Raw genomic sequence first — 21,825 nt, 5'->3', positions numbered from 1 at the left:
TTTGGACGCCTGTGGATGGCGAATTTAAACAGCTAGCCTAAGCTGGATCGCAATGCGCATGGGGTATCGAGTTTAATATTTTCCATACAGATACAAATCTAATTGGTCGATAGTTCAAAGAGCATTCAAGTGCGGGCCTACCTCAGTCCCTTTGCCTTTGTAATCATACCGGGCGATTTTATTAATCCCGCGACCTCTATTAAAAAGGTGCTACGGTACTAGTGCCTCTCCGAGTCATGGGGCGTCACGGTCAATTCGAGTGACTAAGTCTTGGGAGCGGCACTTACGCTGGAGCCGCGGATCTTGCAACACAGTTACCAACCAGGGAGACTAAATCTCACAAGTACTCACTCTGACTGTTTGTTTGCAGTGACGCTAATTTACAGCGCGCTACATGTCTGCCTGCTTTGGACAATGCGCCCGCGAACCTTTCTCCCGTGTCAAAAACAAAATCTCCGACACACTTAGGTATGGAATCCGGAACTGAGTTTACGAACCGAGCACAAAGGGTGTGCACAAACAATGAATCCATGATTGAGTATTTCGTCTATGCTCTTCTTCCCCCTCATCACCGTCATGTCTCCTCCTCCTCCTGCCATCACCAAGCAGACTGTGCTAACCGGGTTCACGACCCCAACCGATACCACAAATGTTTTAAAGCAGCTCCGAGCTACTGCCGCACTGGCAGTGAAGAAGCAACAGGAGGCAGAGGAGGCGAGCCGTCGCGCTGCGGAGGACCTCCAGCGCGCCGAGGAAGAGGCAAAGGCAAAGGCCGAAGAAGAGGCAAAAGCAAAGGCCGAGGAAGAGAGTCAGAGGAGGGCAGTAGAGAAGAAGTTAGCAGAAGTAGACAAGAAGAAGACTGGAGCGGGACGCGCGCGCCGATGTACGGAATGCGCCAAGGCCAGGTTCGACGCGCCTTGTACATTCTCGACGCCAAGTAGCTCTATCACTAGTTGCGACCGCTGCAGGCGCCGAAAGACTGCCTGCATGTTCCCTGGAGAGGCGGAGAAGTCAAAGCAGAAGAAGAGGACGATGGATGAGGCAGAGTCCCCTCGTAGAGGCAAGGGCAAGAAGAAGAGTCGCTATCAAAGCCCGAGCCCAAGCCCGATAGAGATTGAGGAAGAAGCGGACGAGATAGCCCCAGCGGCAGCCACCCTGCAGAGGCTGGCAAACAAAATAGGGCAGCTTACTGAATTGATAGGTCATGTCAATAATGCAATGGCGGAGGGGTTCGCCGCGCACCGGAAGGAGCTGCACCGAATGGTTACTGCGCTGGACCTCCTTCTGGAGTACCGGGAGGAGTCGGCCACAAACAAGTCGATTAAACATGAATAAATATTAACTTACAGGTGCTCTAAATAAGTTATGACACGGAGTACTAAATATCAAATACTAGCCATCTATGCAACATCTATGTGCCACTGCATTCACAGTCTAAAACACCGTCTCAGTCGATACTATTCCCGCACTGCAATAGAATTGTCGCTAGCACGCCAAGCTCCAATAGCCCAAGCTGGATCGCATGGGGTGTCAATTCGAGTGTCACAACATCGTATGTCTTCGATACTCGAGCGAGTATGTCATATGAGCCCGGAATAGATAGCTAGTTAGCAGCACAGCACCCGGATCAGTTAGGGTTGCGCAGTAGAACATATCCAACCTACCTGCAGAAATCTATCATGGGGTCTCCAGGAGTAGCCAACACCGTTGTGGACCATGAATCGATGACTACCGAATTTCACATTAATGAGGAACTCTGCATTCCAAAAAAACCAATTAAACGCACCTCCTGTCCGTTGAGAGTCTAAGCCACTGGCCCATGGGCTGTTTTGCGACCAGACCACGCACCTCGACCGTGGGGCGGTCCCGCCACTCCAGCAGCGCAATGTTCGAGCTTTGTGCATCCTTCAGCATGGTGTGGCCCCCGTCTGTTACGACACGGAAATACGTCTCGTTGCGCGGTCCGATCACCTTGCAGTTCAAAATCGTAGGGCTCAAGGACGTGAACTTGAATGTGATCGCGCCCGGAAGCACTGAGGATACAGAGGGGTAGGGGAGGGCGCCGAAGATGGACGGCGGGGGCACGGTGGTATCCCAGGTGGACTGACCGTTTCCTGCGTTCCATCCATCTTGCGCTGCGAATGGGTTGCTTCCATACATGGCTGCGGACGTGGACAGGGAAACAGCTGAGTGAATGAAAGATTTGTGTGTTGACAGATCGAACAGACAAGTAGCGCCATGCCCTGATATACGATCCAACGACCGAATTGCGATGCACGAGAGGGGCACTTGAACTCACTGCAATTTGCATTACAAGGCTAAACGCACTGGCGAACCAGCAACAGAAAGGCTGGCGCGTACGATTACTACGCGCTGAGGGAGGAGGTATGGTCAGCATATGCAAATCCGGGAGACAAATTTCCGTAATATGGTAAGCTGGTGGGTGCAGTAGCGGCCGCAGGCGAATTATGACACCCGACGCAGTTACATTCGACATGGCTACGAAGGATGTGCTTGTGCAGGGGTACCAAACGTTGAGGCGCTATACGCAGCACATATTGCCGTCATTGCTCGGGGGCTATTTTTAGGCTGCATTTGATGAGCGGTGCTAGATTAGTAGTAACGTTGAGTAGCACCGTATTTTAGCGACTCGGGGAGTCGGAACATTGAGTGTCCTTCGGGCTTTGTCGTAGCGTGCTCTTCACCACTTCTTGCCTTGCTCGCGACATGCAGGCACATAGTCGCAGATACACCGCAACACCGACTCGCCGAGAGGCGCTCATCCTCGTTAATTGGACAATCGAATCTTGCGAGTAGTCGACTGCTTTGTAGCAAGTGTTTGAGATACCTCCATGCAGTTGGAAGTTTGAGAAATAACATCCATACGTCATCGGGAAGGCATCGAAACATTATCGTCGGGCAGGCCAAACATTTCCTAAACACGTCTCATCCGGAAGCGTTTCAAGTTGCTAGTCGAACGTTGAGCTCCCGTTCATAGTGACGGTGTCCTAAATCATTCGGAGTCAGCGTTCGAAGGAAGTAGCATTAATAATGGGCGTTTCTCACTGATCATTGGTGCCAAGCCATTGCAAGACAACAATTTTAAAGTGCGTACCCACGTTCCGAGTTATTATTGGCAGTGCAGCCCAACACATTGCCAAGCTGAGCACCACGCCACGAGTCTGACAGGACGGCCCTTGGGCATATAATACTGGTGAAAATCACTCGCATGCAGGAAACAGCAGTAAACTTGACGGCGGAAGGACAACTTGACATGGACAAGCATAGCAGTATCAGACTGAGATGGATTCCTGGACGATTCATCGTTCATTTGGTACAAACAAGCGAAAGGGGGGATACTAAAAACATAGACATGCAATGATGTACAACGGATGTTGATGCACTTTCATACAGCCGACCAATACAACTCATGTGTACCGCTTAGAGAAGTAAATGGACACCGTACTACGTGGCATACCTGCAATAAATAGATGAGACAAGATCATACTGAATATTGTCGATACGTACTTCCTTGTCCACTCCCGAGCCGTTGCTTCGTAGCGGGTACGATCAGTCTTATACAGATGGGCGATGTCGTGTACCAGAGGATCATCGGGATTGGGATCCGTCAACATTGAACAAATCGAAAGTAACACTGCATGAAGCGCGATATAGGCCACAAGAATGAGAATACGGCATACTTGCACACCTTTTGATATAGTCAACGCTGGTGACCACTGATCCCTCAAAATATCCAGACAGATAGATCCATTGGCATTAATGTTAGGGTGATAGATCTTCGTCCTAAAGCTGACTTTGGGTGGCTTGAAGGGGTAATCGGTTGGGAACGTAATTGTAAGGAAGAACACCCCGCCCGAATACGGTGAGTCAGTCTATCACAATGCCAGGAGCGCTCAATCAGCATAGAACCAGGATGAAGAGCAAGACGACATACAGGGCCCATGATTGTTGCTTGCCATGAGAACATGTTGTCGCCTACAGGGCCTGCACTGCAGGATGAGGGTGGGTCACGTCCGAGGTCGATCAATTCCTGTGCGCCACATGTCAGCATTGAGCGCGAGCATCGCCACAGGAACACAAGCAGCAACAAACGGACCTTGTTAATGCGCTTCAAGGCCATGGCAGCGAGTTGTTATACAAGATTCGAGACTGCATTAACAAGCCAGAACGAATCGCCGAGAGATCGACCAGAATCGCACATGATCAGACGATATGATTAAGTCGTGGGCATAGACGCAGGATCATCGCATGCGATGCCAAGACAACGGAGTATGAACAAGGTATAGATAGTGAGTAAGATACATTCCCCTTGAAAACTAGAAGAGGACTTACAGATGAGTTTGTACGACGATGATCGGGGATGCGGTGGTGGTAGAAGGGCAAGTAACAAGACCAGGAGATTGTGGCTATTTATGATGTTTGTATCCTGTTTGGTTCCGGTCGCTGACAAAAGCAGCGCGTATCTTTCGAATTCGTCTGGACCTTATAAATATTCTAGATCTATGATAACCGTTTATTTAACTTAACGGATTGAGCCCAAAGTTCCGTTGAATTCCGGTCTGGTCAACTTAACCTCACGAGCAGTCAACTAGTCACGGCCAATCTGTAGCGCGAAAAGACATCTTTCGCTGCTTATAATATTAGAGTGAGCATGTGAATATCAATATAGGTAGTTACCGGCCGTGTAGGCTATACGGTCAGCTACTACAGCCCAGCTACTTTCAGATTAATTGACATCGGGCAACGCTCTATGCTGCAAGTCCGAGAACACCTTCCCAGCAGCGACCTTCCCATTTCTAAGCATGCTATGTATAGTGCTCTTGTGGACCACTGAGGGCAGCCTTCAAGTTGCCGCGCCAAATCTAGTCGGGCTATAAATTGTGTTCACTACTCTCAGCCCTTTGATTGACGCTTCGTTCGAGACCGTGATTAAAGGTACTTTAACCAGATAACAGCGAGTTTTGACTCGATGCGGGATTTTAGATTTTAAATAGAATTTCAACATTACTTGATGAACAAACTTCATGCCATTAAGTATACAATGTATCCAAGTCCCCAGTGACATCACCCAACCCGACATATGCTGAACGAATGGAAAAGCCGACACACCTACCAAACCTGTCAAACGGCGGCCAACTTTCTCACTCCTCGTCTTCATCATCACTGATGACCAACACCGTTTCCTCGCACGAAGGCCAACAAAATCTAGTTGTCACAGCCGGTGCCTTACTCGGCACACCCACCGAATCCATCTCCATCAATCTGCATCCCAGCTTAGCTTAGCCCTGCCCACATTGTCCCGAAGGTTCAGTCTTCACATACCTGCTCCATTCACGAACAGCGCACATGATATTTTCTTTCTCCTCCTTGCTCTGCGCCTGGCTGAGCTCCGCAATAAGTTCCTTGCTTCGTGCAATGTACTGTTCAAGCTTCAGCTGCTTCTGAAACATCTCCTGTCGTGTATTTAAGGGTGCCGCGGGTTTGAGCACCGTCGGTTTGATGCTATCTATTGCCTCGGAAATGAACGTGACAGCAAGTTCTTCCAAGCTCCTAGTCGAAAATCAGTGTCAATAAAATTCTAAAAAAGGCAGAACAAACGTTGCTGACGAAACGGTGGGACTGGGTTGCGCAGGGGCAACATCACCGTTGACAGCAGATGGGGCAGGGGGAAGTGTGGCAGGATCAGTGAACATGGAAGAGGAGGAGGTTACGCCACGAGCATTCGCCTTGTTCTGCTTACTTTCATGAACGAGCCTTCGCAAGTTCATTTCATGTGCGATCTTGTCCACCGATGGTTCGTGTATCGATGGTTCGCGTGGCAAGGGTACTGGTAGTTGTAAGGGGGAGCCGGAATCGGTGGAAGTAGATGCGAGAGGATTGACCATGTCGAAATGTTCCATATTTTGTGTAGTTGCACTAGAATCAATATTTTCTCCGAGTTCCTTTTGGGGAGCGAGTGACACAACCGTGGCTGAGTGTGAATGTTCTACTGATTTGCCGGGGGGTGCTTCTGTAGACAAGAGAGACGATGATATGTTAGAATGTAAAGTGGAATCGGAGCAGATAGGTTGCGGCTCGGGAGGTATTGACGAGGTAGTTGTTAGGACCTCTGCAGGCTTTCTATCGTGTTGTTGAGAACGTGCGGCCTCTGAATTCAACGCAGAAAGTGGACCATTGTCCATTGAAACAAAAGCCGCTGCAGAATCCAAGTTCACATCCGTAGGGTCCACCGTCGCACTTTTGTCTCCAGAGACTTCACTTGCCGATAGCAAATCGCCGGGCATGCCGCTCGCCACTACTGGCGAGGACATTTCCACATCCTCCCCTCGGTCATCGTGATATATGACGAGCTGAGTGGAGTGTGGCCGTGAAGATGCAATAGACAAATGATCCTCGTCATCGTCCTCTTGGATAAAATGACCAACCCCAACATCAACCTGCGAGCCACTAGACACCTCAAAACGCACAGAAAAATCATCGAACGAGAACCGACGTCCACGAGGGGCTGGCACATCGATGGATGCCTCTTCCCGCTCAGTAGATGGTACGCGTCCTTGTTCCTCGACAGTGGTATTTCCACTCGCTGCAACTTGTGCGCCACTCGAACCTGCCTGAGGATTCGACTCAACCAGCTGCTTCCGCTGCAGCTTCTTCTTCTGCTTCTTGCTCAACTGAGCAATAGGCTCGTTTATCTTTCTGCTCCCATCCTCCACTTCGCCCTCCTCGATCTCGCCAACGCCAGCGTTAGAGCCTACCCCCGTAACCCTATACCACCACGCCCGAATCGCATGCTTTCCCTTCCCCTTTAGCTGCTTACTCTGAAATGCCCTCCGCGCAGACGCAGAATCCACAAATTCCACCAACGACTTCCCGTTCTTCGTATCCACATCGATACACACTGGCTCTGCTTCCCCTGCATTCACCGCCCACTTGTGCACCCACGACGGGTTACGGAACCGCGTCGGGATGCTGTCTAGCACAAGCGTACATGAGGGGTTCGGCTGCGAGGCGAGGTGCTTCACATACGTCCCCGTTTTACTGTTTGGGTCTACCTCCGGTGCATGCCCGATGTGGAGGAGCTTTGGCTTTCGCATTCGCTCTGGGAGCAGCTTCTTGGAAGAAGGCGGTTCAGGCGTTGAAGAGTCCGAGCGATCGTGGTCATGGTCAGCATCGGTGGCTGATATGGCTTGATATCCGTTGGACTGGCTGATACCAGCAGCAGTCATGGATGCATCAGCAGTTGTGGAAACATCGGCAGCCACAGGAGCAAGCCCACTGGACGATGTCGGAACTGTAGCACCTCCAGCTGCTGCAGCGGCGTATGGATCGACAGGAGTAGGTGCTGATGCTGGTGCATATCCAGCGGGAACAGTCGGGACGGGTACGTACGTATATGCTCCCGGGTTCGAATAGTCAGGATACGCTATGACATAGGTGGGTAGAGGCGGAGGTGGTGCAACAGCCATCGTCCCATACTGCGTGTGCCACGGCTCGGACGGTTCTGCTCCAGTATAATAAGGAACCGGAGCGCCTGCGAATGCAGGATTGTACGTGGCGCCCTGTGACTGTTGCTGCTGCATTTGCGGAAACGATTGTGGGGCAGGCGGAATGGATGTAGGCTGCCCGTCAGCGTAATTGTTAGCTGGCTGTGTTTGCATCTGGGGATGACCAGGCTGCGGTACAGATGATGCAATAGTGGAAGGCCCGGCATATCCATTGCTCGCAAGTTGCTGCTGCTGTTGCTGCATGGCCCGTGGCGCAGTCGGTAGTGTCCGTGGTGCAATGGGTGGAGTTTGAGGAGCCAGGGTCGGGGACCGAGCTTGAGCTTTAGACGCGAGCCAGCTACGAGGTCCTTTAGGGGGACACGCGGCAGGCAATGGAGGACTGTACGGAAGGTTCGACCTAGGACCTTGAGGAAGTGCAGGCAGCCGCACCGGGCTTTGTGATGGCTTCGGAGGCAACGGGGCGGTAAGGCGTTCCCGTTCTTTGCCTTTCCTACTTGAAGCGAGCGCTGCCCAAGGCCCTTGGCTGATATTCGCAGGGCCGGTCGGGGGTGACGAGCGATTTGGGTTGCAACGCACAATGCTGCTGGGACCTGAAACCTCGCTGAGGAGCTCCAAACGTATGCTGTTCTTTTCTCCATTTCTTGTTTAGCTTACTATCACCTTTGCTCGGTGGCCAGCCAGTCGCGTAATGCTGGGATCGCTGAAATCCAATACCACTGTCCACCCGTTTGCGTTTCTGACCAACCTCAAGACACACAGGTTCCACTCGACCTAGAGCGAAGACTATCTGGGTGAGTGAAGGACGCACGCTACAACGGCACTCACCGTCGAGGCCGCGTCCTAGACCGCGGCCTGGGCGATAGCCCATATTCAGGGCCATAGCGTAGCCCTTGCTCGCCGTGGAAAGCTCCTCTGAATTACCATCTGGTGGAGTACGCGGTCGATCATTCTGGTCACTGTCCACAGAATCCGAATCAACTCGCAGCTGGAGGTCTATCATAGCTTCGTCCTCATCGTCTGAGATGACGATGGGAGAACTGATAGAACCGACACCTTGAGTGACCATGGTACGGTCAGTGGCCTGAAAGGTAGATGAACTGTTTGGTGGTCGGGAACCAAGATGTATCGAACTAAGAAACGTTCTGAGAGTCGATCTCATGGGTTCGTTTAAAGTCCGCTACTGAGGGAGGCACAAGCTCAACGGCGAGCACAAAACGCAGATAACATGCAAGAAACACGTTGTTTGGAATATTATAATCACTACAGTCAGCCGCAAGCAGGACCTCCGAAAACGTGACTTCCATTCGGATTACAGTAACTGATCGGCTTAAAGCTCCGTCAGACAGCCGCAAGGCAGCTAAAAATGCGGAAGGATGGAACAGTGCCGCGCAAGTCGAACCAGCGACAAAGGGTATTTCAGTACACTACTTGTGCTTGCCTTCCCCTTGGTCTCGTTGTATCAGCCCCACTCCGACAATCACACCGTCTGCGAGAACATCAGCCACTTTACGACCTTCTTTGGCATGATGCTCTGCTTGTTTAATAAATTCGGCCTTCACAGCCTTTGCGCGCGCAATCTGCATAAAAATAACATGAGTTAAAATACGGCAGACACCACGAATACTCACCTCTTTCGTATGGTGGAGGCACTCTAGGTAATCATCCGCCTGCAGACGGCATTGACTAGGCGCGTCAGCTTCAGCGTAACACTGTGAATATCAACTGTAAGAAGTCAATTTCAAGAACGGGTACTCTCGGGTATTACTTTCGAGAATTCTTGCCAGTAAGCAAAACACCGCGAGCGGCCTAAACACGATATTGTTCAGCATTCGACATAACCGACTGCGAATAATGCACACCTCCAGTGTAACTGAAACCTGACTGTATGCAAATAAAATGTTAGGGGAAAAGCTTGTCATTACCAGACGACACACATACCGCCATCGAACTTGGGGAGGAGAAACGAGCGTGACTCGAATGGATTCCGGGTCACGGTCACAAGCACCTACGCAGTCACAAATTCTATCATTGCACCGCCACGGCCCACGCTACATACTAGCCCAAAGTTGAAAGCACTGCTCTTTGTTTCAATCCACAAACAATGGCTGATCAAGCAGAATTGGTTTTTGTCAGGAGCTTTGTGAAAGTTATCGGAGCTCAGCCGATTGTGTACAGTGACGACTACAATCAGCCCCCACAAAATTCACTAAAGAAAGTCCCTATCCTATCAGTGCGTGTTGGACTCGAGGGTCGTGTTTCATGGCATGTTCTTACGCGAAACTTATTTCAGGTTGAGCTCCCCCCTGTTCCAGAACGTAAAGGAGAGCCTTCTACACCGCCAGGTAGATTATCTTCACGTCATCATTGATGGCCATCTAACCAGAGATCGCTAGCTGCATCAATCAGCATTACGTTCAAGTCGACAAAGCCTCCGCAGTCGTTCACGCTTGCCGTGCAGCCAACAGATACTGTGTCCGAAGTTAAAGCCTTGCTTGCCTCTCAAGCGAACGCACCGCCCGCAGAAGCACAACGGCTTTTACTCAAAGGAAAGGCACTTGCTGACGCAAAGCTCCTCAAGGAATACGGCGTGAAAGAAGGGGACACTATAAATTTAATGCTTAAACCCGGGTTCGAGTGGGATCCTACTAAATCTCCATTCCCGTCCAACACTTCACCAGTAAACATGAAACCTTCCAATATTCCCGAAATACAAACACCGCAACCGAAACTAGCAACAGGGCATAGACATACACGCACGCCCTCCATCGTATTGTCGCCATCACCATCAATCGTGTCTCTCGAGCAGGAGGGCAAACCTCACGACATTGATCTGACTCTTGACACGTCTATACCCACCGCTTCAATATCGCGCGCAGCGCGGTCAAGTTATCAGACTGTTATCTCCGAGCCACCATTTTGGGATCGCCTGTACTCTTTCTTGAGGTGAGTCAAATGATTGTGTATACGCAGATCGTACCTAAACATATATCATCAGAACGGAATTCAGTAACGATAGTGATTCGCTCATCGCTTTTGAGGACTTCCTCCGAGCAAGCAAGGGAGGGTTGACAGCCAGTGAAATCGCGAAAATCCGTGATCATGTGGGCGTTGTCGGGATGGCGGGCACGTAGAGTAACAAGCATCTCTCGAAAAGTTAGTTGGGCTTCCGCATTGCGTACTTGTCTCGATAATTCGCCTTGATCGCGGCTTACCATGAATGTTTTACCATAAGTTGGGAGGAAATCCCAATGGGCGGCGCAATATCAATTGTGGATAATGGAAATTTGCCAGAAATTTGCCAGAAAAGGTAATTTTCCCCGACCTACTAACTTGTCTCGACAACCTCCGGCTAATGCGAATTGAGCTGCTATTGTTCTAGTAGCTTCGCGCTTGTAATCGACGTTTCACGGACTTGTAGAACGTGAACTTCCTCCCAGTATGATGATGGTTGCCTTTCAAAAGCCCACCCGCAGCTTGAGCGTAAGTACGTTCATATCCGAGTCGCACCCAGGCAAGGCCGCCAACCTCCATAATCTGCGACAGTGCTGCACAGCCTTACATTTACATATCATCATGTAAGGCAACGTTCAACGTTCAGCCACGGTGGCATATATACCCTAGAGAACGCAAGCAGGGTTTTGACAAATGTGATCTTCGAGTCAAACTGCCAAAAATTAGCGGAACATCCGAAAGCATGCTCTGAGACACATGAAGACAGGTCACCATTCAGTCCGACTAGAACCACCCGTATATTCGAAGGAACATAACTTTAATCACAACGGCTTTGCTCGAACAAGAACATCTGTAGGTGGTACAATCCCACGTATTCATACGTCACGCTTTACAAAATCAACGATAAGGGAATTTGATTCAGGCGTCAAGTAATGCCGCAGTAAGTCCAGCATGGGCTCATATAGACAGATTGCATCCCTTTTTTGCAGGGAAGAGGGGTATCGGCGCAAACCTCCAAGCAGATCTGAGCGTCATCGGCGGGAATTGCGTTCAACCCGGCGAAAGCGGCAAGAACGGCGAAGTAGATGAACTGAATAGGGTTCATGGTACCTGTCATAACCATGCTTTAGTGATGGTGATGAGTACTAGGAAACTATCCACCGACAAAAGCTTGGTTGTGTGAAATACGCAGAGTTGCTATGGCAGGTACTAGAAGAGCTCTATGTCGATTTCAGTGATATGCGAATAATGTAGTCGCTCACTGTAACGAGGTGTTCGTTTCCGAGGCTGTTGAAACTCAACCACGTTGAATTTATATTGTTGGTGCTAGAGCGACGGGGCAGACCTCCGGAGGAAGTTGGCACCCTACAGTAGGACATTTGCGAATTCAGTGATATCACTGATATGACACAATGCACCGGCTTTAGACTAGATAGTACTGACCGACATAGTTTGGCGTAGTACGACATACTACTACATAGTCGCACCTGGATCTTGATCTCTGACACTACGTTGCCAGAGGAGCCGCTTGTAAAAGGGTTTCGTAAGCTGAGGGTCCCTCTTTTATAGTACTCGTGTCCACTAGAAAGGCTGGTCATAACGGTTCATGGCTGTCTCGGTTTCTTTGGAATGGCTCTCTCTGACAGAGAGAAAAACTATGTCGGAGGGTGAGCAAAGCACATCGGTCAAAGCATGATATTACTGTTTACCGTATGTAGTGGGGAGGCCAGTAGCTTGACTGGTCAGTGGTGGATGGTCCTGGTCAACAGTGCCTGGCATTGTGTGACAGTAACGTGACCATTATGTGACTTTCGAGTGTCACGGTGCGATCGCGAAAGATTTGTCGTCTATTATGCACATTGCGCAATGCGCACGCTATTCTAGCTATATGGACTCGATCATGAAATCCCGAAGACCAGTCGAAAGACTCGTAGTCTGGTCGGTTTCTTTGTCATCTCGGGGCATCGGGCCTAGACTCACAAGACTTGTTCGTCTACGGTAAGGATTACCCTCAATCTACAAAACTTCTCCATCGATGGGTCATAGATAGTGCAAGGATCGCCGTATCCCACGGAACATCGTTTCGCCCGATTTATTAACTCCCATTGAACAAAGGCTTAAGGAGAGACTTTCTAAGTAGAACTCAGACTCCTACCGGCATCGGCGGGTGTGTACTAAGAGAACCCCCGGCATCCGACCAAACACAACCAAGCTTTGTTTCCCCGAAGCCCAACAAATTTCGGTAAATCGTCGGCTTGGTTGTATTTGGTCTGTGACTGTCGGATGTCGGGGGCTATCTTACACACCCGCCGATGGGTAGGAGTCTGAGTAGAACTCCTAGAGGAGTACAAGCGGTAGGGGTAGCGGCAGCCCCCTGACGAGAGCTTTCGCAGGCTCGAAACCGCTGCCGATCCGCTTTACTAACCCATGTTAACAGCGCCCTACCCAAGGTGCGAAAAGGGTGGTCAGTCTAGAGCCATTCCGCGCAGATTAAATTCTATGCCGCCTTGTTCCTCGGCGACTTAGAAACCCATTTTCGTGATCATGCATTGATGGCCGACCGACCTGTTACCACTCCGCCACCATTCGGCTGCCAAGCCGCAGTACCATCGTCAGCAATGTAACGTAAAAAGACCTCGGAAACCTCGTCGTCTCTGAGCATCACCGTCTCGCCACTCGACTTGTCCGTGGACCGTGGTATAGTAAGTATAAGCCAAGCTGCTTACTTAGTTCCTTTTCCATGCATGGCTCTAGGCTTTTGGTGCTTATAAACCACTCCAAACCCCTGAATTTGACTCCTTCTCCACGACCATCATCTCATTCATTACTCTACCGCATACGAACCATGACCTCTACAAAAGACACATCGGGCCAGAGTGACATCAGTAAATTGAAGACGGAGTCAGACGGTTCCTTCAAAAGAGCTCCGTCAAGCTTCAGGAACTTCATTGAGAACGATGGCAAGTTCCCGCCGGAGAAAGGTAAATGACGACAGTATATTTGTCTTGTTGACAAGCTCAGTCGACATACAGGAAGATATCATCTCTATGTATCTTATGCATGCCGTCAGTGATAAGATTGTGATATCATGCAGTCTCATCTTGACTGAACATTCCTCAGCTTGGGCTACGAGAGCTCTTATCACTCGGAAGCTGAAAGGACTCGAGGATTTCATCCGTCTGTTGTCATCAATTTCGTGCACTTCATGAGTTTATACTACCATTTTGTAGCTTTTTCTGCGGTGTCCCCTCACATGGGTGCGCAAGGCTGGCCGTTCAAGAATGCAGATCCAAGTTGGGCGGATGCAGATAACGACCCAGAACACCCCAATTTCCAGCATATCAGAGATCTTTACTTCCTTGCTGATTCGAACTATGGTGGAAGGCATGTCTATTCCCGTCTCATTTGTCACTGCTTGCTACACTGTGATCAGATTTACGGTCCCGGTCCTGTGGGACAAGAAGCTCAACACTGTTGTCAACAACGAAAGCTCTGAAATCATTCGCATGTTCAATACCGCCTTTAATCACTTGCTTCCTGCTGACAAAGCGGCGATTGATATCTATCCCGAGGCACACCGCCAGGAGATCGATAGTATCAACGAGTGGGTATATGACACCGTAAACAGTGCGTCTGAGTCCGTGGGTATGGCTTGTATTGATAGCATCGTGCACTGCAGATGGCGTGTACAAATCTGGGTTTGCACAATCCCAGTCAGCGTATGAGAACGCCGTTTATCCCCTATTCAAATCCCTCGACCGACTCGAGGAGATACTCAAAGGCAAGGATTACCTCGTAGGCAACACTCTCACCGAAGCGGATATCAGGTTATTTGTCACTACCGTACGTTCGATCTTAAACGCGCCTATCCTGCTCTAAACCTTCTATTTCGCTTCAGATCCGCTTTGATCCCGTGTACGTAGGCCACTTCAAATGCAACTTGCGCGACATCCGTCACGGGTACCCTAACATCGATCTGTGAGGTTTCATACATCTTCGTAGGATTCCCGACAGACTCATGTTCTATAGCTGGATGAGGAAGTTGTACTGGAATAACGATGCTTTCAAGTCGAGCACCAAGTTCGATCACATCAAAGAGCATTACTACTGGTCCCAGACAACGGTGCGTTGTGCTGTAGGTTCTTTTGCGTACCCATATTCACACACAGCAGGTAAACCCCTCCAGGGTAGTTGCCGTTGGCCCAGTCCCAGACATCGAGCCTCTGTAAAGTTTTATTGCAGCGATAGTCTTAAAGAAAGACTCCATGTAGCACAACAAAGTCTATGTAACAGTGTCCTGAAACTGAGTACTAGTGTATGTATCGTAATGGCCGCGCGTTTTGGTTCGCCAATATGAAGTGATAGACGACAAGTAGAACAAGGGAATGAAGAATGTGAATCGCACAACTGACATAGCCAGTCCAAAAGTTCCCAATCAGTATGATTGTAGTGAAGTGTCAATAAGCAAATTCGCTAGAAAACCACAATGATGCCCATGGAGAACCCTATCACAATTGTCGAAAAAATGACAGTCAGGTGTTGACAGCCTACAGGAGGTGCCGTCGGTAGGGCAGCTGAAGAACCTGTCGATTTTGTCGCGCCCGTTCCTGACGATCCGGAAGCACCCTGTACAAAAAGAGGACATTGCTGTGAGCTATTCTGACCACTTAATATTGAGGACGATTGTGATGCGGAGAAAGTTGCAAGGCTAAGTGCGGAGGGGGAGGTGGAGGGGGAGGGGGAAGAGGGGGAAGCGGATGAAGTAGAGGAAGTGGAAGTGGAGAATGAAGCATTTATAGACAACGACGACGAAGTTTGAAGAGACGAAGAAGTCGTTGGAAGAAACGAGGAATTCGGAAGAGAGGATGAGTATGCACTCGCAGAACTCGACGAAGAAAGCATGGAACTTGAAAAGTTCGGTGAAATTGAAGTGGGCGTCACAGACGCCGGAACATCTGAAGATGTGATGCTTGTAGCAAAAGAAGTACAAAAAACACTACCATGGTGCCCGAAGCACGAGTGATGATAGTGGGAAGTGTGATTAGTACCCACAGTTGATGCTGGCATGCTTGCTGTGGATGTGATCCCTCCAATCAAAACACCCTGGCCGTTACTGATTGTGCTAAAGAGAGTGCAGCTGGAAGAAGAGGGTATTGGATGCGCAGATGGTGTGACAGGCTCCCCTTGGTAAAACGTGGACGTCCCGTAGACACCCATAGGCTTCGGAAATGTTCAACTATAGAAATACGCATGAACGAAATTGACACTGACCTCAGCCGAGTCCCCCAAGCACTGCTCAAACACCCCCGCAGAGTAATTAGCAGGCATATTCCACTCGCACCCCATGACGTCATATATATGCTGGCACATTGTCGGTGCATTTACCGCGGGCTTGCAAGCGCGGAAGCAGAACTGATCAGCCGACACGAAATTCTGGGTGCGTAAAGTAAGAACTTAATCAGGACGCTGTGGCGGTCTGTCCGAGCGATCGTTAAATTACCGTCCACTCGTGAATTTGCTCCAACGCGCCGAATGCGCTAGAGAACACGAGACCGCCAATAGGATTGCCGTTACCATCTGCACCGTGGGGGTCAAGCTCTCCGCCAGCGTCGCCGGCAGGAATGTTGATGTTCGTGAGATTGCCAACACCTGGGTTTACGTTGGAGTTGTGGATGATTAGTTTGTAGTATAAAATGTACCCACCTGTGACCTGAATGTAGTCTGGAGTGACTACGACGTGCGCACCAGTGATGGAACCGTCTGGGATCAGTCGTGTTCCGTATCCACTCTGAGAGAAAATTACTATGTCGTTTGGAAGACTAAATATAGTAGCAAATCACCTGCATGCACCATGCTACTTCGATTTGCTGCGGGGGTTACACGTTTTTTCTTCGCAGTCACTGAACAAAGAAGTGAAGCATACGTACCTCGGTGTTCCCGATGACCGAGTCAGGGCCTGGCTGAGGAGGCGCCCAGACACACCAATCCTGAACAGTGTTAACTGGCGACATGCTAAGTCAAGGTCAAGGTCAGCAATTGGTGGCGCACGATAGGCATTCTGGCACTCCGACGTCTGATTGTAGCCAGTAGTGCAGTTGTTGTAGCCTGTCTCCCCCTGCTCGCTCTGATAGGGAGCGTTTGAAGGCAAATAAGTTGCCGAATACGTAGGACTTTGAGCATAGCCTGACAGGGTCAAAGACAGTGCCACGAATGAGACAGAATGAAACATGGAGGACGACACTCCTGGCGAACAAACGGGAGAGAAGGAAAAGAGAGAAGTTGGACTGAGCGTTATCCTGCAAGCATGGTAATAAAACGCCTGCTTCTCACCTATACTGGGCAGGGACGTCTTCGAAGTACACCACGTTCAGGCGTGTTTTTGACATGACGTGAGGCTGGCGCCTATACAAGCACGTTAGTACATGACCGAGTGACATCACGAACATTGCGAGCTTTGACCTTGGCCAATCATTAATCGAGTTCAACCTTGAATTGGTCATTGTCAGGCGCGCAGCTTGTCACGGTGGTCTGGGCTAGTCTGGGCTAGACAAACAAGGTAAAAAAAAACTGTTGTCGAGCAGTAGATCTGACCATCATTGAAGGCACTCAACTGTCTAAAACAGGGCCCGGATTGACTTGTTCGAACTTCGACAAGACCAAGATCCGTGACGCATGTAAGTTCAAACACAAGTTGAAATGGTCACTGTACCTGCTAGCCCGGGTGCGGTGTACGGCTATTTCTAAGTTGAGTTTTGGGATGTCATTATACGGCATGGGTAGCAGTATTCAATGAAAAAGCTTCTAAAATAGCACCTCCAGAACGAGCCGCTGATTTTCGACCATGTAAGTATGTCACGGTGCGGCCCGATTCTGAATTTCTGATTACATTGCAGCGTGTGCTCAAGAAACGCCGAATAAGTACTATCCGATGGTTCCGGTGGTTCCGGTTAACCATGTAACCGATAGTAGAACTTTAATTATCCCGACATCTTTCGCCCTCTTACTAGTTTGACATTAACTACCTTCTGCCATCCGAGTCTGCCAGGCAGAGCCGGTTCTACCTGGCAGACCCTCAAAATGCCGAGCGGACGAAATAGGCGAATGTAACGAGATATTGTACTGGTGGTAACCAATGCCGGTACTGTACATGTCAGCGTCTGTAAATTTAGAGAGCTTACACGGATTAGATTGTTAGTATTTGGGTATTTGAGACTGAGCGATAGGCGAAATTTATTCTATTCTGCCCGCGGAAAGTCTTCCATGACATCGGGATCAATAATATTGTCGGTTTGAATAAAGAACTTGCACTCGGGCACTGCAATTGAAGAGAGTTTACTAGTAGGCCGAGGCTCCAAATTACTGCTCGGGGGTACCTGCAATGGCTCGGAGAGCCTCACTAGAGTCCATATAACTGAATCCTACAATCTGCATACTCGGCGCTCGCTATCGCAGCGTCTAGTAAGATCCGGTACGTAGTAATTATACTTTGTTAGTACTAGATCCCATGACCGGCCCTAGGCCTCACTCTCTCTCACCGATATTCAGCTGCAGTGTAACGTAAGAACATAATGTTATTCAATGGTCTTTTGCATAGTTCTAATAGTTATCATGATCAATGACACGACTTTGCGTAGCGAATGTATTACAGTTGACAAAAAGGGAGGTACTACCAGGCGACGAGTACGGTACCATTTAACCCCCCTCTCTATATGGTGTTAGGTTGGCGTGGCGGCAATATGATATAAAAGACACTAAATTTCAACATTCCATCATTCAGCGTAAATAGGGTCCTTTATTCGTCTCGTCATCGTTACTCAGTCTCCATCACTGGTTCAATTCTAGGCTTACCGTCAGAAATGTCGTCCAATCTACTCAATGCTATCAAATCCCTCGTGCCCCTTCAGTTTGAAGACCTCAACTACCTCTCGGCTCTGCTCCTTATACCAGTACCCATCTTGTTGGCCCATGTAATTCCTTATCTCAGGGATCCTTACAACCAACGGAGCATACAAGGGCCATTCCTTGCGCGCTTTTCAGATATCTGGCTAGGTTGGGTAGCGAGTCAAGGTCATCGCTCAGACGTTGTACATCAGTTGCATAGCAAACACGGTATGCGCATCTGACACTCGAGCCACATGAGCTTTAGCTCATCTTCCTGCCCATAGGAACCTTCGTACGTCTTGCACCAAATCACGTCTCTATTGCCGACCCGGATGCGCTGCAAATTGTATATGCCCATGGCAATGGCAGCCTGAAATCCAACTTTTATGACGCCTTCGTTTCCATTCACCGTGGTTTGTTCAATACTAGGGACCGCGCTGACCATGCCCGTAAGCGTAAGATTGTCTCTCACGTCTTTTCGCAAAAGAATGTTTTGGAGTTCGAGCCTTCTGTTCGTCTCTATGTTGGCCAGTTCATGAACCAGTGGGATCGTTTGTTCGACGAAGCCCTGAAAAATCAATCTGGCGCCGAGGGAGAGGGTGGTTGGTTTGGTAAGGGAGGCCGTTTGTGGCTTGATTGCCTTCCATGTAAGTAGTAGCTGCTGCGTCTCAATTTCCAATATCAGTGACTTATGTTACGTCAGGGTACAACTATCTGGCGTTCGATATCATCGGCGACTTGGCATTCGGATCACCGTTCGGAATGGTCCTGAACGCCAAGGACTCTGCGCCTGTTGCTGTTTCACAGAAAGATGTCATGAACTCCTATGGGTCGCAGAATGAGTGTGCATACGTCGATATCCCTGCCGTTCAGATCCTTAACGATCGTGGAGAGTTCTCGGCTTCTATGGGCGTTCTACCTCCCGCGTGGCGATCATGGGTTCGTCTGCTTCCCTGGTACCGCAAAGGTGGAATAGCTGTCAAGAATTTGGCTGGTCTGGCAGTCGCTGCCGTCGCCAAACGTTTCACCACTCCAACGGACCGCGTCGATCTCTTGAGTAAGCTGCAAGAGGGACGCGATGATGAGGGAAATCTCATGGGCAGAGAAGAGCTCACCGCAGAGGCCCTTACTCAGCTTATTGCCGGTTCCGACACTACTTCCAAGTAAGTCTTCCAGCTAATCATGGTCGACCATCTTCCCCATTCATTTCAGCTCGTCATGTGCTATCACATATTACCTTGCTGCCAATCCTCCTGTACAACATAAGCTCCAGAAGGAGCTTGACGACGCCCTTGGCAGTGAAGATGAATACGTTTCGACATACGAACAGGTCAAACGTCTACCTTATCTGGAAGCTGTTATCAATGAAGCCTTGCGTCTTCATTCGACATCTTCCTTGGGTCTCCCTCGCATAGTTCCTGAAGGAGGTTTGACCATCCAAGGCATTCATTTCCCACAGGGCGCTGTTTTGAGCGTTCCAAGTTACACGATTCATAGGGACACCAAAGTGTGGGGAGAAGATGCGGGTGTATTCCGCCCAGAGAGGTGGTTTGAGCGTGATCATGCCACTCTGCAAAAAGCCTTCAATCCGTTTTCCTATGGGCCCAGGTACGTGATGTTTAATGTCATGCGATCACTGTCCGCTGATGTTGACCACCTAATCCTCAGAGCATGTGTGGGACGCAACCTTGCGTCCATGGAGCTATTAATTATCATCTCCTCTATTCTCCGGCGCTACGAATTCGTCCTGGCTGACCCGGATAAAGTGGCACGTTCCTTCCATGCTAGCCCTCTCACACGAACTAACTTCATGACCTAGTTTGACACGCGGGAAGGTTTTCTGCGAAAGCCTGTGGAGTGCCGGGTGGGAATCAAGCGTCGGCAGTGATGAAAGGAAAGGTAGTATACTCACGCTTTCTTTACCTGTTTTGAGAGTTTATCCGCAGCTCTTTGTTTGTTGTTGTTCGCTGCTTCCTTGTACGATATCCTCCAACTGCAGCTGTAATTAGGCTTCTTCCACGGTACACTTGAGCAAACTTTCAGTTATGGGCTGATTCTATTCTTGTTTTGTTGGTCCGCTCTTAGCCTGATAGCGACATCGGAGTGGAGTACATATATATCACAGACCCCTCCCATCACCCTCGTTCCGCGCTCTCGCCCTCCACCTGTGAGACCATCGTCTCCAAGGCAGTGGCGGCCAAGGTGGGACGCATGTCTGCAGATACTTATATAACTGAGCCTATAGTATATCTTGAACATATCACATCTAATCCCGCCTCAAGGCTGCGTGCAGTGCCCCACTTTATCTGACTGATAGCCTCGCGCCATGCGACGGCACCATGGCCTCAACTAGTCAAACAAGCACGTCCCCACAACCTTCTAGCACCACCAATTCTTACAACAATAATCAAACGATGAGTATTTTCACCTCAAATGGATCGCCAACGCTAGTAGTCGCGTTTCTGGTGATCGGGCTGGCTATGGTGACCATGGGGGCATTGTTTGGGTGGAGAAGGATGCGTAGAGAGAGACTCTCCGTACAACCTGCCAGGCCAGCTCGGGTTCGCCTAGGGAAGAAACCGAATGTGTTAGGAGAGAAACCCACACTTTGGGATATGTGGACGAGAAGAGAAGAGGTGATGATCGATTTAAAATGGGAAAATCTAACGGTGCGTCAAGCTCCGCAGTCAGTGTAGAACATGGTGCTCATTTGCTATTGGCTCGCTGGTGGCTAGCCCTTTTGCGCCACGCTATTCCGTCCGACAGAAGAGCCTCCTCGGCCGGTCTTGAAAGCCGTCGAGCCACAACATCAAAATCCACCCCGTTCATCTTCTGTGAGGCCTCCGAGGGTGTCTCCTTTTAGATGGCAATACTGTCGACCCACGGGTTCTCCACTTCTGCCCCTGCCAGAGTCACAAGCGCGTGAACTTGGTGACATGTCTGGACGGCCAGGGTCAGGGGCTCCCTCGCTGACTCGGGCAAAGGGCCCATCCGTCGTGATGGCATTCACGATTGCTATGCCGTCGCCTAGTAGGAAGCGCGACAACATGACCGCAAGCTCTGAAGCATTAGACCGGGCGTCTACGCCAGAGCTACTCCATGATACAGAGCTGGGAGAGTACTGCATTGGATCAGTGGAGGTGTCGTGCAGTGAAGATAAATGACAGGGTTGTCATAGGACTGCTTGGCTTTATCTTTTTTTTGATACCTGATCGTATGCTGTAACTTATGAATGTATGACACTTACCCTTACCTACCTATCTGAGCCATAGGGTTTATTGTTGCTGTATCGTTAGCACAGACTTTATGTAAGAGGGATTTAGAACTTGCTTAACGGAAATAGCGGCTGTTGAAGGTTGCATACTAAGCCCTGCAGATTCTACACGAGTTGTCTTCGTGTCTTAAAGGTGTCAGTGAAGTTGTGAAAGCTAAATAGCACAGCCCCAAGTTGTTTCAGGGAATTGGC

General features: G+C 49.7%; 12 protein-coding genes across 12 annotated transcripts; 5 read left to right on the top strand and 7 right to left on the bottom strand.

Annotated features, from left to right (window-relative positions):
- The first annotated feature begins 257 nt into the window (after nt 1-257).
- DFJ58DRAFT_226568 (uncharacterized protein) lies at nt 258-1,510 on the top strand. Its single transcript, XM_041379342.1, has one exon. It carries the CDS (start codon nt 550-552, stop codon nt 1,333-1,335), a length of 786 nt encoding a protein of 261 aa, XP_041246582.1. The 5' UTR covers nt 258-549; the 3' UTR covers nt 1,336-1,510.
- Nucleotides 1,448-2,160, bottom strand: DFJ58DRAFT_656699 (uncharacterized protein; the record flags this gene model as incomplete). Its single annotated transcript, XM_041381932.1, has 3 exons — nt 1,448-1,603; nt 1,665-1,728; nt 1,787-2,160. 3 exons carry the CDS (start codon nt 2,158-2,160, stop codon nt 1,448-1,450), a joined length of 594 nt encoding a protein of 197 aa, XP_041246581.1.
- Nucleotides 2,161-3,285: 1,125 nt separating this feature from the next.
- Nucleotides 3,286-4,495, bottom strand: DFJ58DRAFT_775175 (ubiquitin-conjugating enzyme/RWD-like protein). The gene is made up of 5 exons (XM_041389419.1): nt 4,118-4,495; nt 3,956-4,051; nt 3,710-3,893; nt 3,529-3,655; nt 3,286-3,478 (listed from the first exon to the last, which is right to left on the bottom strand). Exons 1-5 carry the CDS (start codon nt 4,139-4,141, stop codon nt 3,466-3,468), a joined length of 444 nt encoding a protein of 147 aa, XP_041246580.1. The 5' UTR covers nt 4,142-4,495; the 3' UTR covers nt 3,286-3,465.
- Nucleotides 4,496-5,336: 841 nt separating this feature from the next.
- Nucleotides 5,337-5,570, bottom strand: DFJ58DRAFT_636845 (uncharacterized protein; the record flags this gene model as incomplete). Its single annotated transcript, XM_041381295.1, has 1 exon — nt 5,337-5,570. A coding segment is annotated over one exon (234 nt), but the record flags the coding sequence as incomplete, so codon positions are not given.
- On the bottom strand, nt 5,447-7,893 carry DFJ58DRAFT_226514 (uncharacterized protein). Its single transcript, XM_041379340.1, has one exon. It carries the CDS (start codon nt 7,767-7,769, stop codon nt 5,589-5,591), a length of 2,181 nt encoding a protein of 726 aa, XP_041246578.1. The 5' UTR covers nt 7,770-7,893; the 3' UTR covers nt 5,447-5,588.
- DFJ58DRAFT_226558 (uncharacterized protein) lies at nt 7,894-8,818 on the bottom strand. Its single transcript, XM_041379341.1, has one exon. The coding sequence runs from the start codon at nt 8,683-8,685 to the stop codon at nt 8,017-8,019; it is 669 nt and encodes a 222-aa protein (XP_041246577.1). The 5' UTR covers nt 8,686-8,818; the 3' UTR covers nt 7,894-8,016.
- DFJ58DRAFT_775166 (uncharacterized protein) lies at nt 8,764-9,505 on the bottom strand. Its single transcript, XM_041389418.1, has 5 exons — nt 9,465-9,505; nt 9,386-9,407; nt 9,292-9,332; nt 9,155-9,235; nt 8,764-9,103 (listed from the first exon to the last, which is right to left on the bottom strand). Exons 1-5 carry the CDS (start codon nt 9,468-9,470, stop codon nt 8,951-8,953), a joined length of 303 nt encoding a protein of 100 aa, XP_041246576.1. The 5' UTR covers nt 9,471-9,505; the 3' UTR covers nt 8,764-8,950.
- A 45-nt stretch (nt 9,506-9,550) lies between these two features.
- Nucleotides 9,551-10,813, top strand: DFJ58DRAFT_775165 (uncharacterized protein). Its single transcript, XM_041389417.1, has 4 exons — nt 9,551-9,756; nt 9,817-9,868; nt 9,920-10,469; nt 10,522-10,813. Exons 1-4 carry the CDS (start codon nt 9,628-9,630, stop codon nt 10,655-10,657), a joined length of 867 nt encoding a protein of 288 aa, XP_041246575.1. The 5' UTR covers nt 9,551-9,627; the 3' UTR covers nt 10,658-10,813.
- Nucleotides 10,814-13,057: 2,244 nt separating this feature from the next.
- DFJ58DRAFT_743931 (glutathione S-transferase) lies at nt 13,058-14,707 on the top strand (the record flags this gene model as incomplete). The annotated part of the gene is made up of 9 exons (XM_041387284.1): nt 13,058-13,459; nt 13,511-13,543; nt 13,599-13,655; nt 13,709-13,862; nt 13,912-14,105; nt 14,158-14,321; nt 14,377-14,456; nt 14,508-14,601; nt 14,651-14,707. The coding sequence occupies exons 1-9, from the start codon at nt 13,219-13,221 to the stop codon at nt 14,705-14,707; spliced, it is 1,074 nt and encodes a 357-aa protein (XP_041246574.1). The 5' UTR covers nt 13,058-13,218.
- A 244-nt stretch (nt 14,708-14,951) lies between these two features.
- DFJ58DRAFT_656736 (uncharacterized protein) lies at nt 14,952-16,707 on the bottom strand (the record flags this gene model as incomplete). Its single annotated transcript, XM_041381935.1, has 8 exons — nt 14,952-15,125; nt 15,531-15,698; nt 15,750-15,911; nt 15,979-16,127; nt 16,182-16,266; nt 16,319-16,345; nt 16,406-16,479; nt 16,527-16,707. 8 exons carry the CDS (start codon nt 16,705-16,707, stop codon nt 14,952-14,954), a joined length of 1,020 nt encoding a protein of 339 aa, XP_041246573.1.
- Nucleotides 16,708-18,162: 1,455 nt separating this feature from the next.
- DFJ58DRAFT_775115 (cytochrome P450) lies at nt 18,163-20,641 on the top strand. Its single transcript, XM_041389416.1, has 7 exons — nt 18,163-18,256; nt 18,321-18,587; nt 18,644-19,006; nt 19,063-19,522; nt 19,572-19,967; nt 20,028-20,127; nt 20,179-20,641. The coding sequence occupies exons 2-7, from the start codon at nt 18,335-18,337 to the stop codon at nt 20,245-20,247; spliced, it is 1,641 nt and encodes a 546-aa protein (XP_041246572.1). The 5' UTR covers nt 18,163-18,256; nt 18,321-18,334; the 3' UTR covers nt 20,248-20,641.
- Nucleotides 20,642-20,776: 135 nt separating this feature from the next.
- DFJ58DRAFT_681050 (uncharacterized protein) lies at nt 20,777-21,778 on the top strand. Its single transcript, XM_041383213.1, has 2 exons — nt 20,777-21,028; nt 21,095-21,778. The coding sequence occupies exons 1-2, from the start codon at nt 20,840-20,842 to the stop codon at nt 21,521-21,523; spliced, it is 618 nt and encodes a 205-aa protein (XP_041246571.1). The 5' UTR covers nt 20,777-20,839; the 3' UTR covers nt 21,524-21,778.
- Nucleotides 21,779-21,825: the final 47 nt, after the last annotated feature.

This window comes from Suillus subalutaceus (genome assembly GCF_016647625.1).
Source record: "Suillus subalutaceus strain FC151 chromosome Unknown DFJ58scaffold_25, whole genome shotgun sequence".
NCBI lineage: Eukaryota > Fungi > Basidiomycota > Agaricomycetes > Boletales > Suillaceae > Suillus > Suillus subalutaceus.
This window is presented reverse-complemented; position numbering and strand designations above follow the sequence as displayed.

Excerpts from the sequence above, each read along its gene's own strand:
- DFJ58DRAFT_226568 (XM_041379342.1), top strand. The coding sequence starts at position 550 with ATGCTCTTCTTCCCCCTCATCACCGTCATGTCTCCTCCTCCTCCTGCC.
- DFJ58DRAFT_775175 (XM_041389419.1), bottom strand. The coding sequence starts at position 4,141 with ATGGCCTTGAAGCGCATTAACAAG. Across the intron at positions 4,052-4,117 it reads CCTTGAAGCGCATTAACAAG|GAATTGATCGACCTCGGACG; the intron begins GTCCGTTTGTTG and ends TGTGGCGCACAG. Across the intron at positions 3,656-3,709 it reads AGCGTTGACTATATCAAAAG|TGTTACTTTCGATTTGTTCA; the intron begins GTGTGCAAGTAT and ends CGCTTCATGCAG.
- DFJ58DRAFT_226514 (XM_041379340.1), bottom strand. The coding sequence starts at position 7,769 with ATGCAGCAACAGCAGCAGCAACTTGCGAGCAATGGATATGCCGGGCCT.
- DFJ58DRAFT_226558 (XM_041379341.1), bottom strand. The coding sequence starts at position 8,685 with ATGAGATCGACTCTCAGAACGTTTCTTAGTTCGATACATCTTGGTTCC.
- DFJ58DRAFT_775166 (XM_041389418.1), bottom strand. Across the intron at positions 9,333-9,385 it reads AGGTTTCAGTTACACTGGAG|GCCGCTCGCGGTGTTTTGCT; the intron begins GTGTGCATTATT and ends TATCGTGTTTAG. Across the intron at positions 9,104-9,154 it reads GCCTCCACCATACGAAAGAG|ATTGCGCGCGCAAAGGCTGT; the intron begins GTGAGTATTCGT and ends ATTTTTATGCAG.
- DFJ58DRAFT_775165 (XM_041389417.1), top strand. The coding sequence starts at position 9,628 with ATGGCTGATCAAGCAGAATTGGTTTTTGTCAGGAGCTTTGTGAAAGTT. Across the intron at positions 9,869-9,919 it reads AGAGCCTTCTACACCGCCAG|CTGCATCAATCAGCATTACG; the intron begins GTAGATTATCTT and ends AGAGATCGCTAG. Across the intron at positions 10,470-10,521 it reads CGCCTGTACTCTTTCTTGAG|AACGGAATTCAGTAACGATA; the intron begins GTGAGTCAAATG and ends ATATATCATCAG.
- DFJ58DRAFT_775115 (XM_041389416.1), top strand. The coding sequence starts at position 18,335 with ATGTCGTCCAATCTACTCAATGCTATCAAATCCCTCGTGCCCCTTCAG. Across the intron at positions 19,968-20,027 it reads CCGTTTTCCTATGGGCCCAG|AGCATGTGTGGGACGCAACC; the intron begins GTACGTGATGTT and ends CCTAATCCTCAG. Across the intron at positions 20,128-20,178 it reads TGGCTGACCCGGATAAAGTG|TTTGACACGCGGGAAGGTTT; the intron begins GCACGTTCCTTC and ends TTCATGACCTAG.
- DFJ58DRAFT_681050 (XM_041383213.1), top strand. The coding sequence starts at position 20,840 with ATGGTGACCATGGGGGCATTGTTTGGGTGGAGAAGGATGCGTAGAGAG. Across the intron at positions 21,029-21,094 it reads TAAAATGGGAAAATCTAACG|CCCTTTTGCGCCACGCTATT; the intron begins GTGCGTCAAGCT and ends GCTGGTGGCTAG.